The 27,376-nt window shown below is 47.4% G+C and overlaps 2 protein-coding genes across 2 annotated transcripts in view; one reads left to right on the top strand and one right to left on the bottom strand.

Annotated features, from left to right (window-relative positions):
• The first annotated feature begins 240 nt into the window (after positions 1-240).
• Positions 241-4,484, top strand: RTP1 (receptor transporter protein 1). The gene is made up of 2 exons (XM_033132806.1): positions 241-737; positions 2,551-4,484. The coding sequence occupies exons 1-2, from the start codon at positions 466-468 to the stop codon at positions 3,068-3,070; spliced, it is 792 nt and encodes a 263-aa protein (XP_032988697.1). The 5' UTR covers positions 241-465; the 3' UTR covers positions 3,071-4,484.
• A 7,464-nt stretch (positions 4,485-11,948) lies between these two features.
• The window catches only part of MASP1 (MBL associated serine protease 1), a 65,238-nt gene continuing 49,810 nt past the window's right edge, over positions 11,949-27,376 (bottom strand). Inside the window, exons 11-16 of the mRNA XM_033123537.1 lie at positions 24,315-24,452; positions 20,660-20,773; positions 19,564-19,749; positions 17,694-17,761; positions 15,647-15,746; positions 11,949-15,190 (exon numbers count right to left, since the gene is read on the bottom strand). Of these exons, the coding sequence (XP_032979428.1) occupies positions 15,000-15,190; positions 15,647-15,746; positions 17,694-17,761; positions 19,564-19,749; positions 20,660-20,773; positions 24,315-24,452 (797 nt within the window). The 3' untranslated portion in view covers positions 11,949-14,999. The remainder of the gene's footprint in view (positions 15,191-15,646; positions 15,747-17,693; positions 17,762-19,563; positions 19,750-20,659; positions 20,774-24,314; positions 24,453-27,376) is intronic.

Below are 27,376 nucleotides of genomic sequence, written 5' to 3'. Positions count from 1 at the left end.
CCGATAGTTTTTGTAAATGGCAAAAGGCTGGTCACAGGATAGGCAGGGGTGCAGAGAGAGAGTTTATTATTATTGCTGTGTCTATTAACAGGTCTAATCTTCCCATCCCTTATTTCTCTTTGGCTCCCTAAGGCATCATAGTTACCATAGCAGCCAGATGCTGATGATGTCTCCAGGGGCAGTAAGGTGAAGCTGAGCCAGCTCCCAGTTCCTCACCTCTGTATGCCCTTCGCAGGGTCAGAGTGAGATGGTCTGAATCTCAGCCTCCTTTCAAGCCCCCTACTCTGTCTGGGGTCACTTAGACCCACAAACCTTGCCTCTGCTGCCTCAGAGGCCGGAAACACCTCTGCAGGAGACTTTCTCCTCCACAAGCTCTGTCTCTGGCACCCTGCCTGGTTGCTGTGGAAACAGGTTCCACTGCGGACAAAAGAGGGAGCTGGGCCCTGCTTCCTCCTAGTCCTGTAGATGAGGATTTTTAGACCGTGGAGATTGCGCTGCCCGGCCCTGCACCTGCCTTCGCTCTCTGTGTTCTCGCTCAGGTGGAGCTTGCCCTCCCACGCCACTGACGAGACCATGTGTAAAAGTGTGACCACAGATGAATGGAAGAAAGTCTTCTATGAGAAGATGGAGGAGGCAAAGCCGGCTGATAGCTGGGACCTCATCATAGACCCCAACCTCAAGCACAATGTGCTGGCCCCTGGCTGGAAGCAGTACCTGGAATTGCATGCCTCGGGCAGGTGAGTGACCCAGTAAGTAGGGGCCCTGCAGGCAGCCCCTGGGGCACCTTCCAAGAAGAGACAGACATGGAGAACCCAGGTGCTAAGGCTCAGTCTCACTGTTGGACCAGTGTATACTGTGAGGCAGAGAGAGTCCCTAACTGGGAGTTGGGACACCTGAATTTGATTCCAGCTCTTCCATTGAGCACCTATGTAACTTTCTCTTTCTGAGTCCAACTTTCCCCTTCTAGAAAAGTAGTGGAATGTATTTATTAGTTCTAAACTCTGACATTTTACATATTTTCAGATTTTAATAATCTCTTAAAATGGTTAAAAAAAGGAGAGCTTGAGGTCCACGGTGGGGGTGGGGTCAAGGGGTCTGTGACCTGGTCCTGGGACAGCTCAGTTTCAATCTATTTAATTCAGCTTGACTTAATATAAAATACTGAACACATGAAGTGTGCTATGCTAGAAACTGGCTCTACTCTAAGCTCCATGGCCCTTGAGCAATTCAATTTCCTTTGTGTACCTCACTTTCCCATTTGCAAAAGGAGGGGTTAGCCTAGATCCTTGCCTTGTGGTTCATGGACCAGCAGCAGCAAAATCACTTAGAACTTATTAAAGATGCAATCTCGTGCCCCATTCTAGACCTACTGAATCAGAATCTGCATTTCAGTAAGGTCTACAGGTATATACAACATATGGTTTGTACAATAATATCTGAGATGACTTTCCAGCACTCTTGTCCTCTGGTCTACTACATAAAGACTTACCTTTTGGACATAAGATAGGCTGAGCGGTGCCATCTGAGGGTCAGAAGCAAGGTCTTCCTTCCTGCCCTGGTTTAGTCCGTTCAACTCAACTCAAAAACATTTATTGGGCACTTGTGATGTGCTGGGTACAAGTTCTGCCTCTAACTAGCTGTGTGTATATGGATTGCTTTCTTCTTTCCTGCGCTTCAGAGTAAAACAAAGTGTTACTTAGGTGATTTCTAAGGTCTTGACATTTTCTAATTCAAGTTTTGTAGTCTAAGCTGAGAGAGGGGAAAGTCCCTGTACGATGTGAGAAAAGAGGAGAAATGAAAACGTGAAGCCCCTAAATTGGCTGATGGGAGGGGTGCAAACAGCTGGCTACTTCCTGGCAGGGCCCAGGAGCTTCTTCAAGACTTGGAAGGCTTGTGGGGCCGAGTGGGGAGGGCTTGTGGCTCCTCCAGGCGGGCTGGTGTGACCTGCGATCCCCAGCTGACCCCAGTGAGCTCACTCTGGCCTTAAGACTGCCTCCACTTCCAGGCCTTAGGATGCATTAATCTTGGCACTGGCTGGAGGCTGCAAGGTGAGAATATTTCCTCCTGATTCGGGTCTAGCCTGTTCAGTCAGTGTTGACAGGTTGACAGGTGTTGACATCCACTTGTGGAGGGATCATGTGTTTCCTATACAGTGCAGCCATCCCCACTATCAGGGTCAAAGGACTCAGAGCCAAAAGGACTCACCTAGTGCACCTGCATATTTTACAGCTGAGGAATTTTGCCCAGGGGCAAGGCCGGAAGGCATTGGGATGGAGTAAGCTGAGGCCTCTGCAGAGCACAGAGTTGGTGGGCCAGGTGAGGGCAGCGCTGCTGGATGCCAGGTGCATCCTGAGGAGCTGCTCTGGGCCTAACAGCACACACAGAAAGAGGCAGGCTGCAGAAAGCTAATGAACCTAGGAGGCCATAAACACACCGCCTCCATCTCCAGGGTCTGCCTACTGACCTTCACCTGCTCCTTGGGGCTGTTTCCACAGCCTTCACTCCGTCCTTCCCCGCCCCCCCCCCCCCCACCTCTCTCTCAACCTTCAGGTTTCACTGCTCCTGGTGCTGGCACACCTGGCAGTCTCCCCACGTGGTCATCCTCTTCCACATGCACCTGGACCGCGCCCAGCGCGCGGGCTCTGTGCGCATGCGTGTCTTCAAGCAGCTGTGCTACGAGTGCGGCACCGCGCGGCTGGACGAGTCGAGCATGCTGGAGGAGAACATTGAAAGCCTGGTGGACAACCTCATCACCAGCCTGCGCGAGCAGTGCTACGGAGAGCGCGGCGGCCAGTACCGCATCCACGTGGCCAGCCGCCAGGACAACAGGCGGCACCGCGGCGAGTTCTGTGAGGCCTGCCAGGAGGGCATCGTGCACTGGAAGCCCAGCGAGAAGCTGCTGGAGGAGGAGGCGACTACCTACACCTTCACGCGGGCACCCAGTCCCACCAAGCCGCAAGCTGAAGCGGGTTCTGGATGCAACTTCTGTTCTATCCCCTGGTGCTTGTTTTGGGCGACAGTCCTGCTCCTGATCATCTACTTGCAGTTCTCCTTCCGCAGCTCTGTCTAAGATGCCCTTGGTTGGCCCCAGCGGAGTCTAGGGGCCCGTGGCCTATGGGGGCCAGCCAGCTGGTGGGAGGGGGTGGAGACCGGGGTTGGCAGTGCGGTTGAGTCCTAGCACTGGTGCCGCCACTGACTCCCTGGGTTCCCTGGACTCCCAGCTTTTCCATCTATAAAACCATGGGTTTGGGCTAGATCACTGGTTTTTTTTTCAAAGTGAAACCCAGGGTGTCAAGTTGCTGCATAGGTGCCTCAGGGAATTTTGGATTTGGAAGGTAGACGGAGTGAGTTTTGCATCCTGGTCAAGTTGCCCATCCCCAACTCCTGCCTCCTCTGTCGCTTTAATCAGAATAGCTCCATCTTAGATAAAGTTCCATTTAAGAGTTGGTTTTTTTTTTTTTTTAATTTTGCAAATTACAAGACTAGGTGATCTCAAAAGGCCTTTCCACAGTGATGAGTGTACCTTACTTCCTTGTTACCGCCCCCCACATGCCTACCCCTCGTTATCGCCCACATGTGGAGCTGCGGCCTAACAGTAGGCTCTGTCTGACGTGTGAGTCGCATCCACAGCTCTGCCTCCTGTACACACAGCAGAAGTTCCTCTTGAAGAGAGAAATGTGGGGGCTCTAGGCTGAGCCTTTGCTGCTGGGTACACAGGGTCCCTTGCTCCTCGTTGCCCAGCTTCCAGCTTCCCTCCACTCCGGGCAGATTCTGGGGTCTGCTTGGCTCAGAGATGTTGTTTGCGGTAGAGTCCTGTAGAGCGAGGCTTCCCATCCACTGTATTCGAATTGGCAGAGAATGTAGAGGAGGTTTAGAAGGTCGAGTGTTAGAAGGAAAGTATAAAATTCCTAGGAAACAAATGTAATGACTTTCCTTTATAATGAAGTGTCTTCAGAGTTCAGGGACCAAATCTGACTGATTCTCAGCAGTTCTGATGGCCGAAACACAAGAGCAGGGTCCTAGCCTGCTGGGCTCTTGCTGAAATCCTACTTGAGAGGCTTTCCCACGTTGGCCATGCCTGGGCCCTCTCACCAAAGATCAAGTGTCTACCTAGAACCACAAGGATGGAGGGTCATTAACAAGAGACGCGGCATTAAAGATGCGAAGTGCTTTGCCCATATACAAGTGCATGGATATGTCAGGGAATCTTACATCTCTTTAAAATGGGATGTGGTACAGTTTGGAGTGGGAGGGGAGAAGACTTTCTGACAGTAGGGGTACGGAGTGCAGTAAGGAGGGAAGCAGAAAGCAGGAGGTGGGATGCCACCCTGTTCTTTTGCGGGTCCTCATTCACCTCACGTCTGTTAATACTTGTCTCCTTCTCCTCCTTTCTCCACTACTCCACTTTTTAATGGAAAGTCACCACCATCTGTAGTGGTAGAGGGAAGAGGGTCACTTACATAAAGATGGGTCGCGTTAATAAAAATGGGAATATCTTCAATCAGGCCTAGTAGTCATTAATGTGTGCTTGAGATTCACCACACTGTTCCTGATCTGTAGTAGGCTGTTGGATACCCCCCATCCCAACTCTCCCCTTTCTGGGGCCCCCATATAAGGCTTTATCTAGTTCCAGCTTCCAGGTTTGGGCCAATCATGTCCATAGTCAGGAGGGATGCAGGGAGCCCTCAGTCAGTCATCCAGGGGACTCAGCATAGGGTCAGTCCTACTTCCTTGCTCTGATACTAGTAACTGGCTGGTGACTCCCTTTGCTTCATTCACACAGTATTCATGCCTTTGTTCAGCCCACACAGCCTGAGCGCCTTCTATCTAGCAAGCCCTGATTTAGGTGCTGGGAGCCAGTGGGCAATAAGAGGCAGGCCCTGTCTCTCAGAGATCTCTGCTTCCTACATAGGTTGCAGTCCTGGCTGTACTGGACAAATCTGGTGGAGCTTTTAAAGAAAGATCAGTGCCGAGCCTCCACCTCAGACCAATCGAATCAGAATTTCTGAGCATGAGGCCTGAGCATCTGAATTAGAATAAGGCTTGCAGGGGATCCACCTATGCTGCCTGGTATAATGCCTTCTAACTGAGGAAGAGACTTCCTTTGGCACCCAGTCTTGTAATAATGAGCCCTGAGATCTTTCTTGATGACCTGCCTTGGATTCTCCAGGACTAGGGCTCGTTCAGCTTTCCTACTCACTCCCACACCCTGCCCTGGGGACTTGGCCCTCCCTCACACTTTCCTGCTCCTACTTCCAGCTAAGATGACGGCTTTATCCTGCTCTGAGAGTCTCCATTATTGAGCTCTGCCACCCTTGCTTACCAAACTTTGTTATAATTACTTGTCAGTAGCTATACTCCCTGCTAGAATGTGACCACAGTGTGGAAGTGACTCACCCCAGGTCCCCCTGCCAGTAGTAGCAGAGCAAGGAGTCCAACCCTCACCTAGTTTTAGTCCAGAACGTTTTCCTAAAGCATTAAGCTTCTTCCTGCTCTGTAGGAAGATGTCTACAATCTATGGAGTCCTCCTCTGTCTCCCTCATTTTCCCTTAGCTTGCTACAGATGGGGAATTCTAAGCTTGCTCACCGGCTTAGCCCTGTCTTGGCAAAGACTTCCATGGGATGTTTCTTTCTTTGCACACATTGCTACATGCCACATGATGAACTTATTAGATGTACTCTAGGTGTTACAAAAAAACTCCTCAGGGACATTCCAAAATCCCAGGCTTCTCTCACTGGAGATTCTGTGTTTAGTCTTAATGTTCAAGCCAGGAGAAGATCTCAGATACTGAACTGTGGTTCCAGAGGCAGAAATCCTCAGTGGGGGGTCAGCAAGAAGTGCTGCCTTGATCCTCCCCCTCAAACTCATTGGGACTGGGGATGAGCCCAATGGGAGAACTTTTCACGGGGGTCAGGAGCACTGAGAACCAAGATCACTAAGGACAATTCCCAACGAAGGAAGTCCATGGACCACCAGAGCTATAAGACAGATTAGGAATGCGTCAGTCTAGGGCCCTTATGTCATGGATAAGGAGCTGAAGCTTAGAGGAAGCAAGGAACTCGTCCATCATGGTACAGCATGGAGTAAGGGAAGATCATGAAATTTGCGGTTAAGAAACATTTGAGCTCTGGCTCTGCTGCTTACGAGCGGTATGGCCTTAGGATAGTTACTTACGCTCCTCAAGCTCCTGAGCCTCACTTTCCTCCTCATCAAATGGACATAATACTGTCTGCCTTGCAGGGCTACGGTAGGGAGTAAATAATACTCTGTGACATTGCCTGATAGAGAGCACATGTTCCTTCTGTTCTTTTTCCCCTTTCCATTTCAATTGACAGCCACCCCTTTGATTCCTGAAGGGATCTTTCTCTTTGTGATTTCAGCTGTGTTGGGAAATGCTTTAGGAAAAAAAGGAAGGCAAGGTTAACTTTCCAGCACAAGGCTGAGACCTGGTCTATGCTAATATATGTAGAGTCATTTATTTTCTTTCCCTTATATGCATTTTAAAGCAATGACTTCATTTTTTTCAGCAGCGTTATAGCCGTTCTTCATTCTTCAAAGATAGCTATTTTTAAAATCTCCCCAAACATAAAACACCAGTGGTTTCTGGGCTCCATTCCATTGGTTGAAACACTCCAGAAGGAATTTAGTTCTTTTCCAAGTCCCATTCTGGTTCTCTGTAGGACTCCCAGCTAAGGAATTTCCTTTGGCGTCATTTTTGGCATTGCATGGATGCTGCCACATGCACCAAGAAAATTAAATCCTCCTGTTGTATGGCTATTTGGTGACAGGGCCTCCTGATGAGGGTGGGTAGAGCAAGCTCATTGGCTTGGGAGCCAGGTAACCTGGTTTAGCCACTATCTAGATATCTAGGCTGCTGATTTTGGGTGACGGTCTTTCTCCTCCCCTGGGTCTCAGTTTCCTCATTTGTAAAGCAAAGAGGTAAGGTGATCTGAAATATCCTTGTCAGCTCCGACCTTGTCACAAACTGCTGCTTAGCCCTGTTTATCCTCGAGCACTTGGGGTGGTGCCCTGACTCTGACCCCTCCGGTAGGTCATTTAGTTGTTACCTTAGTCTGCTTAGGTTGGTTTGGACATTGGCACTCTTATCTGAGCATCTTTCTTTCCTCTCCTTTCCGGAAGCAAACTTTTATTCATCTTGCTCTGACTACATCTCTCTAAAGGTATTCACATTTTGAAAAGCAGTTACCTCAAGAGGTGTTGCCTTATCCAAAGACTTGGGTGGTAGTGATGGAATTTCAGTCTGTATTTTATCCCCTCACTTCTAAAACAAGCCCGATAATTCTTCACTCCTGTCTTAATAAGGTCATAGTAATATTCTGAGGACATTAATAAGATATTCGCTATTTTCAAAATTAATTTATTTAACAAATACTTATTGAATACATATTATGTGCTAGGCATTGTTCTAAGCACTGGGGTACAGTGGAGAGCAAAGGGACTAAATTGCTGACCTTATGGACAATAGAAGAACTAGACAATAAATGAAATAAGTAAGATGTGTGGTAAGTTAGATAGTGTTAAGTACTATGAGAAAAATAAAATAGGCAGAGGGGATAGGAAGGGCACAGGATGGAGTTACAATTTTAGATTGGGTAACCAGGGAATGTCTCACTAAGAAAGTGACATCTGACAAAAGATGAAGGAACTGAGGAAGGGGCATGACATTTGCAAAAGCCTTGAGGTAGGAGCAGATGGAAAGTTCAGCTGTGAGGAGATCAATGTGCCTGGAGTGCCATTCCGGCTTAGTAGTCATTACTACGTGGTAACAGGGGTCAGAGCTTATGTCATAGGTTATCGTCAGGACCCTGGTTTTTAATCTGAATGGGACAAGAAGCCATAGGAGGGCTTGAGCCATGGAGTGATGCAAGCCAGTTACTGTCACCATGTTGAGCATAGACCACAGAGGGACAAGAATGAAAGAGGAAAGATTCGCTAGGAGGCTTCAATAGTAATCCAGGAAAGAGGTGATAGTGGCCTATTCCAGGGTGGTGACCTGTACTAGGCTGGTAGCTACTGAGATCGAGTCTGGATCTATTTTAAAGGTAGAATGGAGAGGAGCTACTGATCACTCAGATGTGGGATCTGAGAGAGAGGAATCAGAGAGGCTCCAAGATTTTTTTGTCCTGGTCAACTGGAAGAATAGCGTTACCACCTTCTGAGATAAGGAAGGCTGTGTAGGGAAAGATTTGGGGGCAATATGAGGAGCTTGGTTTTGGACATGTAAAGATTGAGATGTGTTTTAGGCATTCCGTTAGACATTAAATGTGAGAAACGCCAAGGTGGCTGTTGACTATTCATATCTGCAGTTCAGAGGAGAGGTCCAAGCTAGAGAAAATATTGGAGGCATCAACATTTAGGTAATATTAAGTGTCATGAGATTAGATGAGATTATTCATGCAGAACTTTGGGGCTCTCCATGTAGACAGGTTGGAAAGGAGAAACCCACAGGGGGATGGTGGAAACTGAGGCACAGAGAGCACGGTTTGCTTGAGCTTTTAGAGCCATTAAGCAGCAGAGGTTGGACTGGAGCTCGGTCTTCAGAGTCAGGATTCAGAGTTCTTTCACTGGCCCAATGCTCAACTTACTCCTGGGATTGGAATCCTGCCTGTGCCCCTTGCTTGAGACATGTTTCATCAAGTCTGAGCAGGACATGGATTTTTGTCTCCGTTTTCCTCAGTGTGTTTGAAGTATTTCATAATTTTAAAATGCACTAAAATTAAAAGACTTAGTGGGAGGCCTAGACTGCCAACACGGATTTAAACATTGGACATGCAAACTCAGACCAAACGGAGATGTTCTTGGAATTGTTTAAAGGAAAGACTGTTGTCTTGGATCCCAGCGACAGGCCTGGGCCATGTGTGAACATTCAATGGGAAGGATAAAATAAGCCAGACAGTCCCAGAAGACGGGCAAGACGGAATAATGTCACAGGACAAACAGCTCAAGGGGCGATGAGAGTCCCCACTTTCAAAGTAGGTCAGCATCTTCTGAGAGTGAGGCCTGGACTGCATCTCCACATACCCTTCAGATCCCCGGAGCTCGCTCTGGTTGGTGCTGGCCTGTTGGCAAGGATTGGGGATCAGAACGCGCTACTTTGCAGAGGCCTCCACTGGGATTGGCAGATGCCGGTGGGGAAGATATGTTCCCGCCCACACTGATCTGTTCGCCATTCATTTTGCTTGCCCTGGACGCTGTCCAGGCTTGGCACACCTTCTTGTCATAACACTGTTGTGTCTTAACACCCCATTCCTTAGAGGGAACTCCCTTGGAGGCTTTGTGATGTGCCTAAGTGTTGAAAGGCTTCTGGCTCTTTTTCCTGTGATCAGAAGCTCATTGCTGGGAATTGAGCCTGTGTTTTTGCATCCAAATGACATTTTCCTTATCTTCTTGAAAAAGAGGCCAACACATGCCAGATGCAGGGGACGGTTGTGAAGGCGCCGCTTTGTTGTCTCCTTCCCTCAAGGTCGGAGAACTCGGCTCCTTTTTCGTGACAAGCACTGGTGCCAGGAGGTCACAGAAAGACCAGGGGCCTGAAAACCATGATTGCCTTTGGGTTTTGATCCCTGCCCTGTTTCCTCTCTACTTCGCTACCAATTCACCCTTAAGTGTTAAGTAATACAGGTTGGAAATCTCTTAAAGCTGGCATCTTTAGGCCCAGCCGTAGGTTCTTACAGCCCCAGAAAGCAGATTGCTGCCTTCCTCTCCGCGGGCCTGCTCTTATTCAGGGTCAGGCAGTCCCTTACCTGATGGATCAGAAGCCATCTTGAGTTTCCCTACCTTTAGCCTCTTCTCCCTCAGTTTCCTCTTCATTAATGCCTCATTTGAAAGGTCAGGCTGCTCACATCTCTCTCTCTTAGGTCCCCAAACCTCAAATGTCTCTTCATTCCCCAAACCAAGCCAAGCGTCTCAGACTGACCCTTCAGATCTTCCTGATGGTGTTCTTTTTTCTCCCAATTTGCCTCTTCAGGACACCAAGTCCCTCGGTTTCCCCACTGCCTTTTCATCTTCCTGCTTTCGCACATGCGATTTTCCCATGCCTGGAATGCTTTCCCCTTAGGTCAGTTTACCACCAAAGTGAAAGGGACTATTCTTTCCAGGAAAACACGAATGCAGAACCGTCTAAGGGAGGGTGTTGCTGAGAGTCCCACCTCTGGATCATGGGCTAGAGCAGTAGGCTGTTCACCTCCTCTCTGCCTCTCACCAGCTGCATGACTTAAGCCAAAGACCCAAGCTTGGGAAACAGAGGCTCCCCACATTCTTTAGGGCTTACACCCCAGCAGGATGGCCTAGAAATGTGGTTCTCAAATGGCATGCACATTAGAATTATCTGTGGAACTTTTAATACCACGCCCCTTAAGCTCAGGCCTTACTCCAGACTGATTGTATTCAAATCTCTGGGGGTGAGATCCAGACATCAGTATTTTTTAAGCTTCCCAGGTGGCTGCTGCATGAAGCCTACTTTGAGAACTACTTACGTGGAACCAGTGGAGTAAGAACTTGGGCAACAGAGTCTATCAGGACTGGTTTCAAATCCTGGTTCCCCCATCTCCTAACTGTTATTCTTCTTCTCCTTTAGAGAGAAGTATTTATATAAATTATTTGACAGTCTCCATGGGAGATTTATCTATTCTCCCCTATTTATTCATTCATTCATTCTTTCATTCATTCATATAAGTATATGCTCATGGATATTTATTTTATACTTTGGGTTATAATCTAATATTATTTTATTTGTGTGTTTTGCTCAAATTATTCCAGCTTTGGCCATTGGAGCTCTTCCAGTTGTCTCCTGTGTCCCTTTGGCAGACTCCCATCATTGTGTGACTTCCTTACTTTCTGGTACAAGATGCTCCAGGCTCATCTTGTACCAGAAAAATACCAATATTAGGGAAGGGTATATTTCTTGCTCTAGTTTTAGAATCAGCTATTTCTTCAAGGAGTTCCTTTTATTGGAGGATAGTATTAGAAACCAAAATTTGAACACTATATGTCCTTGTTGCTACTGCAGTATTGCTGTTTCTAGGTTGGGCCACATTTTTAACCTCACTGTGCTTCAGTTTGCTCTTCTATAAAATGGGGATAATAACAGTACTTTTGTCACAGGTTACCGTGAGGATTACATTAGAGAAGTGTATAAGAGCTTAGAACAGTCTCAGTCAGATAGTAAATGCTCAGAAATGTTAGTGATTGTTTCCCATAGAATTATTTATATTTGAGCTAAGTTCTTTCCTATTTGCTAATTCTTTTGACTCAGCAACCCTTAAGTAGGGGTAGGGAAAAGATTTTTCTGCCAGTTTGTAGATGGACAAATTAAGTGGATGAGGGAGAAAAGTCATATTGCACTAAAACGTAAGTATGTTGGCTTCAAGGCCTGTTCTAGATTCAGACTGGCCATCATCTCTGTCACCTGAGTGGTGTAGATTTCTCCTCCCTGATTCTTGCCTACTTTTGCTTGAAGGGCTTCTTGCTGGCGCTGATTCTTTGATTACTGTCACTAGGAAGCAAGATGAACTTATGGCAGAAGGATACTCCATGAGTAAACATACTCCAGTTCGTAACAGGCCACTCAGAGACATAGTGCCATATTTTCTGAAGCAAACAAGTGGACATATGATCCAAAAAAAAAAAAAAAAAGTTTTTCTATTCTGGGTGTGACAATCAAGAAATGTAATTTGGATCCTGAGATGTTTTAATACTTTACAAAAACAATAGGACAAAATATTAAATCAGAACTGACCTGGAAAATCTAAGACATGCTATTGTATCAACAATACAGTCTTCCCATTATAGTCTCTTTCTCTCTTTTCATAGTACAGAGATCCTAATCAGATACAGAGAAAAGTTGATAAATGAAAACACAACTCACCAGACTCATCAGCGCATGAAAAACATACAAGCCAAACAGAATGCTTAACTCAATGCAGATGTTTATTGGAACAAGTGGGTAGTTAGTTACAAGAACAACAGCTTCTGTTGCTAATAAAATTGGCATGATCATTACTGATAACAACATTCACAGTATGGAATAATAACTTTAGCTATAAAAACTATATACTAGGGAGGTGGGTTTTAGTTGCATGGAAGAGACCTTTGTAAGAGGTGTCTCATTTTGCAGTTGGAATGGGCTGCATTTGGAGGTAGTGAGTTTCCCATCTCCAGAAATATTCAAGAAAGAGGTCATGAAGTTCGACAAGATGGAGGTATATACTCCAACCATCTGCTTCTATGACTCTGTGAGCGACTTGAGTTTCTTGGACGTTAGCAGGAGTGCAGGGGCTCATATATCTAATAAATACTGTAGATCAAGCTTAGGCTGAAGTCCCACAGCACATTTAGATATTTCCTCAGAATAAGGATGAAGTTGCTGTTGGAAGAATAAACGATAAACTGGGTCCAGCCAGAAATCAATACAGATCTCCCCTGCTTTTTGAAAGTTTGCTTTACTTTATTTGCTTTTGCAAAAGACGGACATTTGTACTTGTTTCACTAACCGAAAGAAATCTGAAGAGGATTTTCAGTTTTAAGAAGAAAGGTCAAAGGCAAAATTAGTGTGCACTGTTTATTTTGCAGCGAGCTGTTATAGACGCAGCATGTACCTTGAGCAGTGAGAGTGGCGCCGCCAGTTCCTTCCCCGGAAACTACACTCAGCACCTTGGCATCAAGCCTCCATAGCTCTGAACTGTGTATGTGAGCACCTGGGCTTTATCTTGATTTGTTTTGTGTATCAGTTAGCAAGATGTATGCAAGGGTAATTGCTTTTTTGCTTTACTCCATTTGGCTTATGAAAAGTTTCTTAGGAATGTTCTTTCGGTTAGAGAGGGAAACCTGTATTTGTATACAAATCCTGAGGCTGTTTTAAGTCCCATCCTTGTCTGGCTTTAAGAAGAAAGGCTCTTTTAGATGTTGGTTCTGACCATAGAATCAGAACATTGGTCTACTAGACAGGTCGTTTTTGTGAGCGAGGCTAGAATAATCTGAAGACAGCCTGAGGGGACATTTATTCTGTTCTCCTTCTACCTGGAACACCTCCCTGTCCTACCTGTGGAAATGTCCACCCTCCTCAAGGTTCAGCTCCAGCACCATCTCCTCTGGAATGCCTTCCTGATGTCCCCTCCTCCAATGCCTTTTTGTTGCTCCAACACGTGGCACTTGGTGGGTTCATTTGATTCATGGTGGTCACTTGTGTATGTGTCAGTTCTCCCTGCTGGAGCTTGTGGAAGATAAGAAGCATGCTCCCCTCACCTCAGTCGTTTCCAGAGCAGTCTGCACAGCCTGGTAGATGGGGGCTCCCAGGCAGTGCTGCGAATCAGGAAGGTAATGGTGTTTTGGAATGCCTCAGGACAATTCCAAGACTGCGCATTGCAATTCTTTGGTGTATGAAATAGAGCTCCAGCTTGACAAATACCTGATGGAGTTGGGTACCGCTATCACCTTCCATTTACAGAATAAACCACAGGGCACAGAGAGGTAGAATGACTCGCTCATAGAATGAGAATCAGGCTGTGAACTGCTCTCTCTGAGCATTCAGGCTTTGTGTCCATACGTCCTCATTCCTCACTATCTTCTTCTTTCAGCAAGAGACCCTGAATGACTCCAGCAGCCGCCATGCAGGTCGAGAAGTGAAATCTCCCACGAGGACCAATTTTGATAGAACATAAGAAAGGGACTTGGGGCTTCTGATCACTTGAAGGGCTTAAATCTCAGCATTCTCAAGGGGATGAGGTCCCTGGAAGCATGCTGAGAGGAGAGACGGCATTCTGTTTGGGAAACACTTCGGACCATTTGGGGCTAGGGTATTCAGGGTGCGAAATGAGTGACGAATCAGGGGAATGGCTGCTTGGGGCCAGCTGTGGACACAGGGAGGCAGAGTGCAGTGGCCTGAGTCTAGCCTATCTAAGCTGACCTTGTGCAGCTCAGGTTCTCAGGAAGGGAAGAAGGCTGGGGGCCTAGAGCAGAGGCTCTGCTTAGGGATAAGGAAAGGTTCCTGGACAAGTACTATGTCCTTGGGAATCAGGGTGTGGAGGACAGGGATGAGTATTGCTGAAGCAGCACTATTTTATCTGTGTCAAAACTCTATTGACCCCTAAGGTAATTTCTGCCTTTTGGTTACTTTGGCTTTAAACCCATTTCATCAAGGAAAAATGGCTCCATTGGATCCTAGACTGTCAGAGCTGGGAGGGTCCTTAGGGATGAGGGAAAGGGACTTACATAGTCACACAGGGAGCTGGGGGCAGAGATAGTTCTAGAACCTGGTGTCTGGCTTCCCAAGCAACCATCCCCAGTCTCCCTCCCTGCCCTCCTTCTCACAGACACTCTCATGATTTGGTATGTAGCTCGTGTCCATAATCGCATTGCTTTGGGACATGCTATAGGACTAAGAGCCTTGTCTCTTTTACATTTTTAGTGATCAGGGGAAGGGACTGGGGTGGGAAAGGTGCATGATAGTGAAGAAGTGTAGCACATTCGGGGCAGATGAAAGAAGAGATGGTCAAGGTTGAAGGTAAGGGCACACACCAATGAGCCCTAAGACCCAGCCACGGTTCGTGAGAGAACTTCACACTGACCTTCTGCTAAGTCACATTTATTGAGCACTTAGTTTATGCCTGCACTGTGCTAAGTGCTATGTGTATATTAATTAATTTGATCCGTATCAGACTCTTATGAGGTAGGTAAGGTATGTCATTTCCATAACGTGGACCAGAAAGACACGGAGGTTCCAAGAGGTGAAGTCACCTGCCCAATGTTGCAGAGCTAGTAAGTGACAGAGCCTGAATTCATCCCTGTGTTTCCATCACTCAGCTACTCTGCTTCTTTAAAAAGAGTAAAAGGGGGGCTGAGATGCCCCTAGTTTTGATCAGTAATGAATTAATGAATAGACTGAATGAGGTGTGTGTAGGACAAGGGTGTCTTGCATCAGATAATTATCCTCTGCTGCCGACTGACCATGGACAGACAGCGTGAGGGTGAGGAATCGAATTCAGTTCTTCATTCTGGTGACGCTCTGGATCCAGCCCTTGTTGTGGTAAACGTAGGAATATACTCCATAGCGGTCTTTCTTTCCGCAGTCGTCGCCCCAGGACACTGTGCCCACCAGGTACCACTGGCCTTTCTCTTTATCCAGGGTCACCATGGGGCCTCCAGAATCACCCGCACAGGCGTCCTTCCCCCCTAGATGAAAAAGAGATACAAGTTAAAGTAACGTGTCCCCTTCCCTAACCCCAAATTCAAAGGAACCTCCTTCTCCCCACATCTGACTTGTAGTTCAGAGAATTAGGCACGAGGGGGCGCAAGGAGACCATTTAACAAACGTGGGCTCTGAGCAGTTCTAGCCGGGCCTCTTCAGAGCTCAGTGATTTTAGAAACTGCAGGTTCAAGAATTTCTTGTTTCATGGGGGAAAAGTTGCACTTGGAGAAGGGAATAATGGAAATTCCTTAGCACTCTTCTCTCTGATGCGGTTTCTCCAGAGGAATCCTTCCTCTCGTGATCATCTTCTCCCTCTCTGCCTCTACTGGTTCAGTCTGGTTCAGCCTACCAGACGCCAAGGTGTGCAGCTCTTCCCTAGCAGGGCTCTGCATCTTTCCCTGGCTGGTGGTACCGTGTTGTATGCCAGCCTCTCGACTTACCTTCCTTCTCCCCAGCACAGATCATGTCCCTGCTCACTTTCTTCTTCAGTGGGGCATAGGCCTCTTGGCAGGTGTGGTGGTCAACAACTGGGATTTCGATCTGGAACACAAGGTCATTGTTGGTCCCCACTCCCGGCTGAGGAGTCCCTGCTGTTCTGACACCCCTAGAGCTGACTCCTACCCATATCCTTCCTGCATGGGCCTGGGTCTACCTTAGACCTGGACTCAGAAACTGTCCTATAGTGCAGGTGAAGGAACGCTGAATGGAAAATCAGGAGATCCATGACCAGTCTCAGTTATGACCTTGCTGTGTGACCTTGGGCAAGTCATTTGCCCTTTCTGGGCCTCGGTATTCTCATCTGTAAAATGGAGATAATAATACTTGCCTAGCACATGCATTATTTCAAATATGGCAACATACACAAAACCTATGAGTCTTCTACCCCTACTATTACTGAGTGTGGGGCCTGGGGCATGTACCTTAATCAGTTTTTCAGACCTCTCAGACTATTTACTGATCTGAAAAATGGAAGTCACAATATTTGACATACTCATCACAAAGAATTTTACAAAGAGGAGAGGAATGAACAGATGCTTTGTAAACTACAAACAAAGCATAAAGATTAGGTATTGTAGGGTTAGTGCTGCTCGCCTTGTAGCAAGCATTTACTTACGTTCTCCCTCACTGCGGTATGAGTTTCTATGTCTGGGTCAGCATCTTGTACATTTCTGTCTTAAAAAACTTGGAACACAGTCAGTCCGTGTATATTTAAATTGAGGCAATAAAGTAATAAATAAAAGTAAGGTATGGCAGTTATCATTGCCTTTGATTCAGCTTGGGGTTAAATGTTGGCGTAGGTGTCTGGAATAAAATGAGGAAACACATGCGTTTCATTCAGCCAAACCAAGAACTGAATGGGTCATATGGACTAAAATTACAGCTCCTTGGTCTTTGCTGGGAGGGAAGCCATTCAAGTCCCTCTTGGGCCATGCCTTCCCAGATAAGTGGGGAGAAGAAATCAGGGCAGGGTGTTTGCGAGCATATATCGTCAGCAAACTGTCAAGTGCCTGATTAACCTCTATTTATTGTTCAGGTGTCATTTAACTGTCACTTCCTCTAGGAAGCTCTCCCGAACCCCTAAGACAAGGTCAGATCCCTGTTATACGTTCCAGAGCAACCTGCACTTCTCCATTATATTTATCATGTTGATAACTACTTTCAGTCTCTTCCACTTGACTGTCAGCCGAAGGAGGCCAGCATACCTTTTATACTCCAACATACCGAGTAGCTATTACATTGACTACTACATGGGAAGCACCAAATAAACACCTTGAAGGTAATGAATGAAGGGGTGAATCATTGTTGCAAATCAAAATTTCAAAGTACATTAAAATAACATGCGTCAAAGGATTTAGAAACTAGCTGTGGCAATCATAGAACCCAGTAACGTCAATGTCAGGCATCTCGTGGGGGCATCCAGTGTTGCCACTAACTTTGCAGCTTGAGATTTGTCTAGAGAGGCAAATGACTTGTTTAAGATCACCCAGCAAGTTAGTAGGAGCCAGGACTCGGAGCCACGTCTCCTTGCTCTTAGTACAGTGCTCTTTTATGCAGTGATACGAATGTGAACTTCTCAATGCAATAGTTCAAGTTCATTACTGCCTGGACTGTGGCTCTCAAGGGCCCATTCTTTGGCCCGTTCTTGTTTAGTCTGCTATGTGAGTCTTTCTTGTGTACAGATGGACCACTCTTTCGAGTGCAAAAGCCTGCTGTTTTCTGCAAGACTTTTCATACGCTGAGCCTTTAATAAGCTACAGAAATAGTGAACAGTGTTTAGCGCCTAGAGACCCATGACATGCAGAACAAACAGATGAAACTTGTTGGGATTCGAAGTTCCGATGAACTTTGGAGGTGAGTGTGGATCCCTGGTGTCTCCCTCTCCCACCCCTTGCCCTAACCTCCAAGTCCCTAAGGGGAAACATGGAGTAGGAAGGTCCCAGGCAGGGCAGACGTGTCACTTTCTGTAGGGCATAAATTGAACTTCACCTCCATCAGGGTATCTGGGAACCTTTGCAAGAACTGCTTTCCCCATCCACTGACAATGACCACGGCCCCTGGAGGAGAGAAGACACAGTGAGAGCAGAGAGGCTGCTGTGGCGTTTTCGGAAGGTCACATCTTTCAGCCCCTTCATCCTCTGCCTGTGGAAGAAGGGCTGAATTTGCCCCTTCAAAGAAAGGAAGCATGGTGGGAGGAGGACTGCTGGGTTGGGGGTGGTCTGCAATAGAGGTTTGGGCATTTGTTTCTATGAATCATTAACTGGTTTATTTGTCTATTCTCTCACACTGCCAACTAGCACGGAACCGAGGCTCCATGAGAGCAGTCATCTCCTCTATCTTGTCCATTGCTGTATCCCCATGCCTACAACAGTTCTGGCACATAGTAAGTGCTCAATCAATAACTGTAGAAAAATAAAAAAGTCTGGCCAAAATATGCTATGCTGCTTTTAGCAAACCTTCACTCCTCCCTCCCCTTCTGAGTCTCAATTTCCCTATGCATAAAACCAAGAGGCTGGACTAGGTATTCTCTAACTCCCCCATGCTCCAGCTCTGATATGCTAGAAGTCCATGAAATTGGCCAGTCTTGGGGTGATGTGGAAAAGGGTTGAGCACTGATAGAGCACTTATTTCTTCATTTGAAAAAGAGCCTGGATCCTGAAAACAGCGTGTGCTTTAAGTTGAAAAACCTGGATTGCCAGCCCCAGGTCTGTTCTTACAAGCTGTATCTTGGGTAAGGCACTTCACCTTGCTGACCCTCAGTTTTCTCATCTGGAAGACGGGACTACAATACCACATCACAAGGCTTTTATAAGTAGTAAATAAATTAATGAAATAAAGCAACTGGTACATGGTAGGCACATGACATCTGCTGAATCAGAGCCATATCCATGCCTTTCCTGTTGGCTCACTTCCCCTAAATACTCCTCAAATTTCATTCAGCAATTTTTTAAATAACTTCTTTGACATGGGACCACTGAATTTAGAACAGAATGAAAAGGAAGCCAACAGCCCTGCGTTGGACTCTCTCTCTATGTTGGATACATTTGACTAAATAATTTCATTTAAATATCACAATCGTCCCATGGGGTTTTATCCTCAGTGTGAAGGTTTGGCTACTTCCTCAAGGTCCGTCAACTAGGACATGGCAGCATGGGGATTTGAACTTACCCTGGTGATTAAGCTATTTCCCCTCAGCTCCAAACTTACCTTTCTATCCTCTGTTTTGTCATGCTACACATGAGGCTCTGAAATGACAGTTCTGCTTTGCCAGGGGGGTGGTCCTGAAAATAGGGGGCACTTCCAGGAAGGCTTGCCATTACGTTTGGCATCACCCTAGCAATAATTGCTCACCAGCAGTGCTGGTTGGTTCCAGCCATTTTTCCTAGCACTGTCAGCTCAGGGCCCCTTCCGCAGGAGTCTGAGTTCCCGCTCCACAGGTATCCTATCTAAGCTTCCATGGTCTCTAACTCCAACCTCCTCCCTTTGTTCCCTCAGCCCCAGGAGTGATAGTTTCTTCCTGCAAGTACTACCGCTATTACTTCAGCATTCCCTCTTTACTTCTCCAGTTCTCCAGTACCCTATATTAAATTCTCTCTGTTACAGTAACTAGTCTGGTTTCTGTTTTCCTATCTGGACGCTGACTGATACAGTATTCACAGTACTGATTAAGCTTGCCTGGTTACTATGTGCATCTTTGGAACCAGTTCTGACTTAGCTGTTTTATGGGAGGCAGAGGAGGAATCACGCAGACACTGCCAACTGGCTCAGGTGGCACCAGAGCTCACCAATGCTGGAGACGAGGTCTCTGAGGAGGTACCTGCTGTTCTGTAGAGGTGGGATCTGGGGTGGGGAGGGGTACCTTCCTCAGGGGGCCTCTCAGGTAGACAGATGGGCATCACGAAGTCATTCAGCACCGGGCCCTTTGACAGCTCCACCAGAGCCACGTCATTCTCAAATGTTTTAGGGTCATACAGGGGATGGAGGAAGATGTGTTTGACCATGAGATGCTGTTCAGTCTCATCTGACCGGAGCCTCCAATGCTTGCCTGGCAAGAAGAAGGTACATGAGACATGGGAATAATGGAGGTGCAGAGGATAAGGTCACACACACCTTGCTCCCTGTCAGCCCCCTGTCCCATCAGCCTGTTTCCAGCCTTAATTCTTTCACTCCCCTTCATACCTTTTCTTAGTCATCCTGCCTACCTGCCCTTCCCCACTCACTCTCATGGGCTCCCAGCTCTGTCTTTGTTCATGAGCTGATCCCATTGCCTTATAATACTCATTCCAGTGCTCATTTCCACATGTTCAAATCATACAAACGCTCTTCAGTGCCTGGATCACGTGTTGCCTCCTCCATGAAGCCTCTCCGGTTCTTGAATTAGATTTTTCAGTTAGAAGTCTTTTCCCTGACATTTTATCTGTTTCTCTCCTACAGAATTTACTACTTTCTTTCTTCTCATAAGAAAGTAGAGGTCTCCGTGTTCATGGTTTATTCCTTTATTAAACTGTCAGCTCCTTGTGGGCAGGGACTGGGTCTTAATCATACCCGTGTCCTAGATCCTGGCATAATGTCAGTAGATAAATATCTGTTGAACTCATTGAATCACCTGGTGGTCTTGATTTTATAAAGGGGAGGACAGGCTTGGTGTGTATGTATATGATCTGTTTCCAACCATGGTTTTCTAGAAGCCTGAAGCGTCTTTGGAAATTATCTAGACCAGGCTCTTTATTTTACCTTAATATAATGTTTATTAGAAAACACTGAGGCCTAGACTTCAATGACTTTCTCATGGTCCCACCACCTGGAAATCATTGCCTTGGGCTTAGACTCAGGTTCCTGGACTCCAGTCCAGCTCATTCTTCACCCTAGGTGTCCTGCCCCGAGGAGTGAGTGAGTGGACACACCCCGTTCCCAGAACCACACTGGCTTCAGGAATCAACCTGCCCCTCACTCACCCATGATGATTTTGAAGTCAGAAGGGCTGAGCAGGTATACGTCATATAGGGTTGGGTCCTCTGGATTCAGCGAGTGGTGGAGGCAGTGAGCCGCAGTCACAATCCATTTGGAGCCTGAGAACAGAAATGGACACACATGGCCCTGCATTGTCCCGTCCTGCCTCCGACGGTCTCGAGCTGAGGGCCTACTCCAGGGTACCCCTCTCCATTACCTTTCACAGCCCCCGTCCAGACACTCATATCCTAATCTGAAGATGAGGAGGTAAATCTGTGATTGTATCTGCCTACTGCAACCAACGTCTATACATCTTAAACAGGGTTTTAGGGCTCCCTTAAACCCGTGGGGTAGGGGCGACCCAGACAGCCCAAGGTGGGTCCACAAAACTCCTGGGACTCACTGGCCACCCCTCAGGCCCTGTGGTCCCCAGGCCAGCATCAACAGCCTCATTTGGAAACTTCTTAGAAATGCAGACTCTCAGGCCCCATTTCAGATCTATTGAACCAGAACCTGCATTCCGTAGGAAAATCTGGGGATTTTAACAAGCTGATTCCCATGCACACTAAAGTACAAAAAGTACTGATTTAGCGTGGTGCTTCTCAGCTGTGAGTGCACATTAGAATCATCTGGGGAATTTAAAAACAAAACAAAACAAAACAAATTGTGCTTAGGACAGATGCCAGACCAGCTAATTCATGGGAGTGGGGCCCAAGCACAAGTATATTTTAAAAGTTCCACAGCTGATTCTACTGCTACCACTGCTCTGAACATGACTTCTCATTTTATAGCTACGGGTCCTGAGGTCCCTGGTGTCAAGCAGGGATGTCTACGGTTACCCGGAAGGTTAGTGGCACGCCAGGGCCAGGGCCTGGGTCTTCTGACGGTCAGCTTAGAACATTTCTTGTATCTCCACTGTATTTCCCCCTCAATGGACACGTTCCTGCCCTTTTGTTAGTACAGTGTCAGGCTTCAGTTCATCCTTTGGAATGGATGGCAAGCCCACAAATAGCTAAACCCAGAGGCATAGCCAGGATGAACCAAGCAGCAAGAAAAGCACCAGGGCTTTGGGATGGGGGTATCGGGGCAGAGTCCCAGGAAGAGGTACCTTTCTGGAGCAAGTTCCAGGCTCCATTTGGTCCTGTCAGTGTCAACTATGTGCTCTGGTTACTGGCTTCTGGATGGAGCTGCACATAGATCAGCTGGAGGCATTTTTGATCTCTGACCATAGCCAGAGGCTGTTGGCCGAATTTTCCAGGTAGAGAAAGTGGGATGAGGTAGCCAGGTAGGAGAGCCTGCCTTAGTGCAGGGCTCTGGCCATTTAGATGAACCCAGGAGAGTACAATGGCCAGTCCAGAGATGCAGCTTTGCTTCCCAGCTCTGCAAATACTCTGAGTCCCTGAGCCAGACTCCCTCTAAGCAGCCTTCAGTTGGACACTGCAATGTGGTACTTTCCGTCCTTTCTCTTTCCCTTAGCCCCTTTTCTGCTTTCTCGTCCCTCTCCCATCCCTCTCTCTCTCTCTACAAAACAGAATCACAGGAGGAGGAGATTCTAGATTAGGAATGTTGTACAGGACAAAGCATGAGAGAACTTGTAGTTTGGCCAAGGATAGAGAAGCAGACTCCAACATGTTCAAAACGGAAATAACAGGGAGTAAACGTGCAGTAGATACAATTAGCCCTCTGTATGTGCTTGTTCCAGATCCAGAGATTCAACCAACTGTGGATCGAAAACATTAGGAAGAAAGTTACATTGTTGCTGACATGTACTACGTAGTTGGGTCTAGGATGGTTGCTGGTACACTGAACATGCACAGACTTTTTCTGGTCGTTATTCCTTAAATAATACAGCATAGTAACTATTTACATAGCATTTACATTGTATCAGCTATTATAAGTTATGTAGAGATGATTTAAAGTACACAGGAGGAAGTGTGTAGGTTACCTGCAAATACTAAGGCATTTTATATAAGGGACTTGACGTCTGCGGATTTTGGTATCCAGTGGGATAGGGCCTGGAACCAATCACCTGATAAAATTGAAGGATGACTATACAGTAAGCACTGAACATTATCAAACTTAAAAACTCAGGACCCAAGACAACTAATTCTTAAAACTGTGGGCACATAGTCCATCTCCTTTACTTACGTTCTAGCAAAACCAGCAATGTCTGGTGATGTAGTCTCGATCCCTCCATCTCTCTGTCTGCTCCTGCTCACTCACCATCTCTCTGCTTCTCTTCTGACCCTTTCTTCACTTTTGGTTCCTCCCTGTTTTTCTGTCTCTCCTGATTTCTCCTCTCTCTTGGGTGTCTCGTGACCCACCAGTCTCTCTTCCTCTTGTCGTATTTGTTTCCTTTTATTTTCCCCTTAATCGCTCTTCAGTTCCCTCTCTTATTTTCCAGGTCTCTCTCGTGTTCTCTGTCTCTCTTTCTGTCTTCTCTATATTTGTCCTTCTAGCTCTGCCTCTCTTTTCCTGTCCCCCCTTCTTTTCCTTGGTCCTCGCCCCTGCCCACTCCCCACAGGGCTGCCCCTGTCCCACCTGTACTCATGCTCCAGGCCCCTTGGGGAGGACTCCATAGAGTGGGACCATGCATCTTTGTGTTAGTGGGAATATAAGGATCAATTTCTTGGCAGAGGAGGGGTAACACCTGCTGCCGTTTCACACACCCCAAGGTGTCTGGACTGCAGCCCTTGTCCAGGGCTGGTGCCTCCCCTCAGGGATCCCTGACGAGGAGTTGTCCTCACCTGAGTGTGCCCTGGAGGGGGTGGGTCGGTGAGAGGTGAGGTCTGCAGCCCAGGAGTGACCCAGGCGGACACGGACCCGTCCAGGCCTTCTTCCTCTGTGATGGGATCAAATCGGAAACTGGCTGGGGACTCTAGAATGCTATTAATTTTTTCTTATGTTAGAGCTGGAATGGACCTTAGATTATCCAAACCAAACTGTGGCAGGAAGATGTGTCAGCCATTCCTTTCCTGCCCTTACTCCTACTCCCACCACATTCAATCCATTACAAAATTCTGACAATCCTATTTCCCAAATGCCTTTGAATCTGCCTCATTTCCATGTCGTCCCCTGTCCTTATTCTGAAGCTAATGACTTCCTCTCCCACTGTTGCAATAGCCACCTCACTGAAGTCCTGGACTCCGGATCCTCCCTCCTTTCAATCCACACTGCCTTTGGAGAGAACTTTCCAGAACATGCTTATAAACCTGCAGCAGCATTCAGGATAAAATCTGAATTCCTAAGCAGGGCTTTCAAGGCCTTCGTTAATCTCCCTTCCCTGACTTCTCCGGGGTGAGTTTCCTGGTTCTCCCTGATCCCACAGCCCTGGTACACCCTGCCTTTGAGCTGCAGGTAAGTGCCTTGTGCTGTAATCCATGTTTAAGGGGCTGACTCCCTGACCCTTCCCAGTGCCAGAGACTGACCAGGACTCAGTAGGTATTTGTTGACTGAAGGAGCCAGCTAGAACAGGAACACATGTCTCCTGGCTCCAGCTAAAGACTCTGTATCCCACATTTTACTTCTGGACCCTGCTACCAGTGTGGACAATGATTCTCAATGATGAAATCTTGATCAGTCTCAGAAAGAGGGTCGGGTCCCTTTGCTTCCACCCTGGCACCCACCCCTGGTCCCCCATCCCTTCCACCTTCTCCTTACCTAGAAGGGAGCCCCCACAGAAGGGCTGCCCATTCAGGTGCGACAGCATGGCAATCCAGGGGGTGGTGCCCTTTACAGCCGGGCGTCCATTGAAGATCCTGGCCATCAGCTTCCGGGAGAACTTGGGGAGCCCGCACACTGCAGCCAAGGGAGGGAGGGACACATCACACTCTGGGCTCCATCTTGCCCTTTGCCAGAGCTACCAGCTCATCACTTTCTGTAAAGAACATCTGTTACGTTTTGATCTCCCAGCATCCATTGCCCTTCCGATGATAGCACGCCAGTTTTCCTCTGGGATCCACTCTTCTCCCATGCTTAGTCCATATATCCTGAGTTGGAGTGACTTTACCAACTCGGATTCCAGGGGTAGGAACGTGACCCAGACCTGACTCATTAAACCCTCTCATCCTCTGGTCCCAACTATTGCTCGGAGATGGAAATGAAACCCCGGCCAGGGCAATGCATCTGACCTGGGAGTTTTGCTAAGCATATTGGAGAAAGAGAGGGCCTTTAGCAGATGCGGTCGCGAAGCTACTGGCTATACGCCCAGGTATGCCAATGATCACTTCATGGAGAACTCGCTGAGAATGACGCTGCTGACATAGAAAAGTGGAGCTGGAAAATGAGGGGTGAAGCAAGAGACAGCTTGTATCCTAACACTTCAGCTCCTTGATTGAACCATACCTGAAGCCTTTTGATATAGACTTTTCAGCCCTGTGAGCCTATAATTCCCTCTCTGCCCACCCCCTCCCTCCGAAACTGTTTACATTGTGTTTCTGTCACTTAAAATGAGAGTCCTGACTAATGAACAAATGTCATGCTCCATCCACAGGGATCTCTGCGCCTCAGAGAAGCCCTGCCTCAGGACCTTGGGGATTGAATACCCCTCCCCGCCCCCAACCAGTGACTGCCTGCTTCGTACCGTGTTTCCCTGGACTTGGACTCACAGACACAGCACACACGAACCTTACAGCTGCAGCCCTTGGAGACCAGCTAGGCCATCCCTCCACCACGCAGCTAAGGAAACGGAGGCCTAGAGAAGTGAATTGACTTGCCAAAAGTTATCCTATACGTTAGTAGCAAGAGTCTATTTCTAGGGCTCCTGACTTCCAACTCTGGGCTTTTCCCACTCTGGCCAGCACCACTGACTCTTACTACCTATGTGACTTCCCAGGGCCCTCATACCTTACGTCTCTGGATCCAGCTGTCGCCAGACTGCTGAGTAGGACTGAGGAAAGTCTCAGACGTATGTGCTGCAACCTCGCCTGCCTCTTCAGCACCTCCCAGCGTCATCAATTCTACCTGCCTTCAGCCAGCCGCCCCAAGCTAACCTCCTGCCCCCGTTCCCACAGATACTCGGAGGCCGCTGAGTAAAATCTCCCCCAACCGGCCCGTCTCCAATCTGCTTCCTCTGTGAACTTTCTTCTCTTCAGAACTAATTCCAGGCTTTGGATCTCCTCACTTCCAAACTCTTGGGGACCTGGCTTTGGGGATACTCACCCCTCTCCTGTATCATGCATCTCTCCTTTCTCTATGTGTCCAACACAGTTTAGAATTCTCATTCTAAAATCAAACTTCCGTTTTCCCTGCTTCTGTTCATTTCAAAGTCTCTCCTCCTCTCATCCATAGTCAAGCTTCTGGAAAGCGGAGTTGATACTCAGTCTCCGCGTCCTTCTCTCTCCTTTGGGGATAAATTTGGAAGAAGTGCCATGCTCTGCACATACTTGGAAGCAAAGTGGCCATTTGAATATTTAATAGATCCACAACCATAGATGGAGATAAAATGGCTCTGGGCCAATAAATGGAACCTCAACCGTGATATGTACATGTGTAGGGAGCTACAATTTGAAATTTTATCTCATGTATTTCCATCCCTAGGAAGTCTCCTTGTCCGGTGACTCCTCACTATTGAAGCTGGAGCATCCACTCTTTTAGGTGACTCTAGATACGGCTTTGACTTTTGAAAGAGCAAAGCACAAAACAAAGTATAGAAATACAAACTTTCATTTGAAGAGTCAGGGGTTGTAGTAAAAGACTTGTATGTTTCAAGGAACCAAAACCCAGAGAACCGACATAGACTTTTTACTATAAGACACAGATAAGGGGGGATGTAAGGGCAGTTTCCTGCCTCAGAAAAGAGGTAAAACCTAAGAGAAGTCTGGAGAAGGACGGAGGGAGGAAAGTGGGGAGGGAGGGAGGAACGGGGAGAGATAGAAGAGAGAGGAGGAGGAGGCTGGGACAGAGGAGGAGAGAGGGAGGGTTAGGGACCTTCAGCAGCAGCACCTGGCCTGCCCCCCGGCTCCTCTCTCAGAGTTGGCAGTAGTGACTGGGTCCCTGTCCCTGGGGCATTCCAGTCGGAAGTCGGAAGCATTCTCTGGACTATCCTGTGGCATTTGCACTGTTGACTACTTTTCATCCCTCTTGACACTCCCTGGGATCTGAAGCATGTCTCTTCCTGTGTTTCTGATCCCTCTTTTTGTCTCATTTCTCTTCTTCTCTCTATGCCTCCCATGCTGCAGATGGGGAAATTGAGGCCGAGAAAAGGAACATGATTTGTTAAAGGTTCTACATGCTGCTGTTTCCCTTGTTCAGTCTGCCCCTCCACCTTTTTTCCTGCAAACTTCCAGAAGCTAATACCATCTCCTCCTATGCCATCATACCTCCTATACCCTGTTGGATTTCAACTCAGTATCTCTAATCTGCCCCCTGCTCTGAAATATTCCCTCCTTAAGTCTCCAGCTGGGTGGCTCATAAACTCTCCCAGCACAGCAAAGCCAAGCCCTGGCCGCCACTCTTCACCCACCTTCTCCCCTTTGTTATTCCAGATGTCTGCCAGTGTCTGCACAGGCCCCATCCTTGTCGCCTCTCTTTCCTTCAACCCCCATATTCAATTAGCCACTAAACCAGCAAAAAAATCACCAGGAGAAGCAGAGAGTAATGTGTCTCCTCCGCTCCATGTCACAGTGTGCTCTCCATGTGACCTCATGACACTTCAGTGTCTCAGTATGTCACAACATACAGTGCAAATGTCTGGAGGAAGGTAAAAATCTGAAATGTCATAG

Source organism: Rhinolophus ferrumequinum, chromosome 2, assembly GCF_004115265.2.
Source record: "Rhinolophus ferrumequinum isolate MPI-CBG mRhiFer1 chromosome 2, mRhiFer1_v1.p, whole genome shotgun sequence".
Classification (NCBI taxonomy): Eukaryota; Metazoa; Chordata; class Mammalia; order Chiroptera; family Rhinolophidae; genus Rhinolophus; species Rhinolophus ferrumequinum.
Note: the sequence above shows the minus strand (reverse complement) of the source record. Positions and strands in the feature narration are given on the sequence as shown.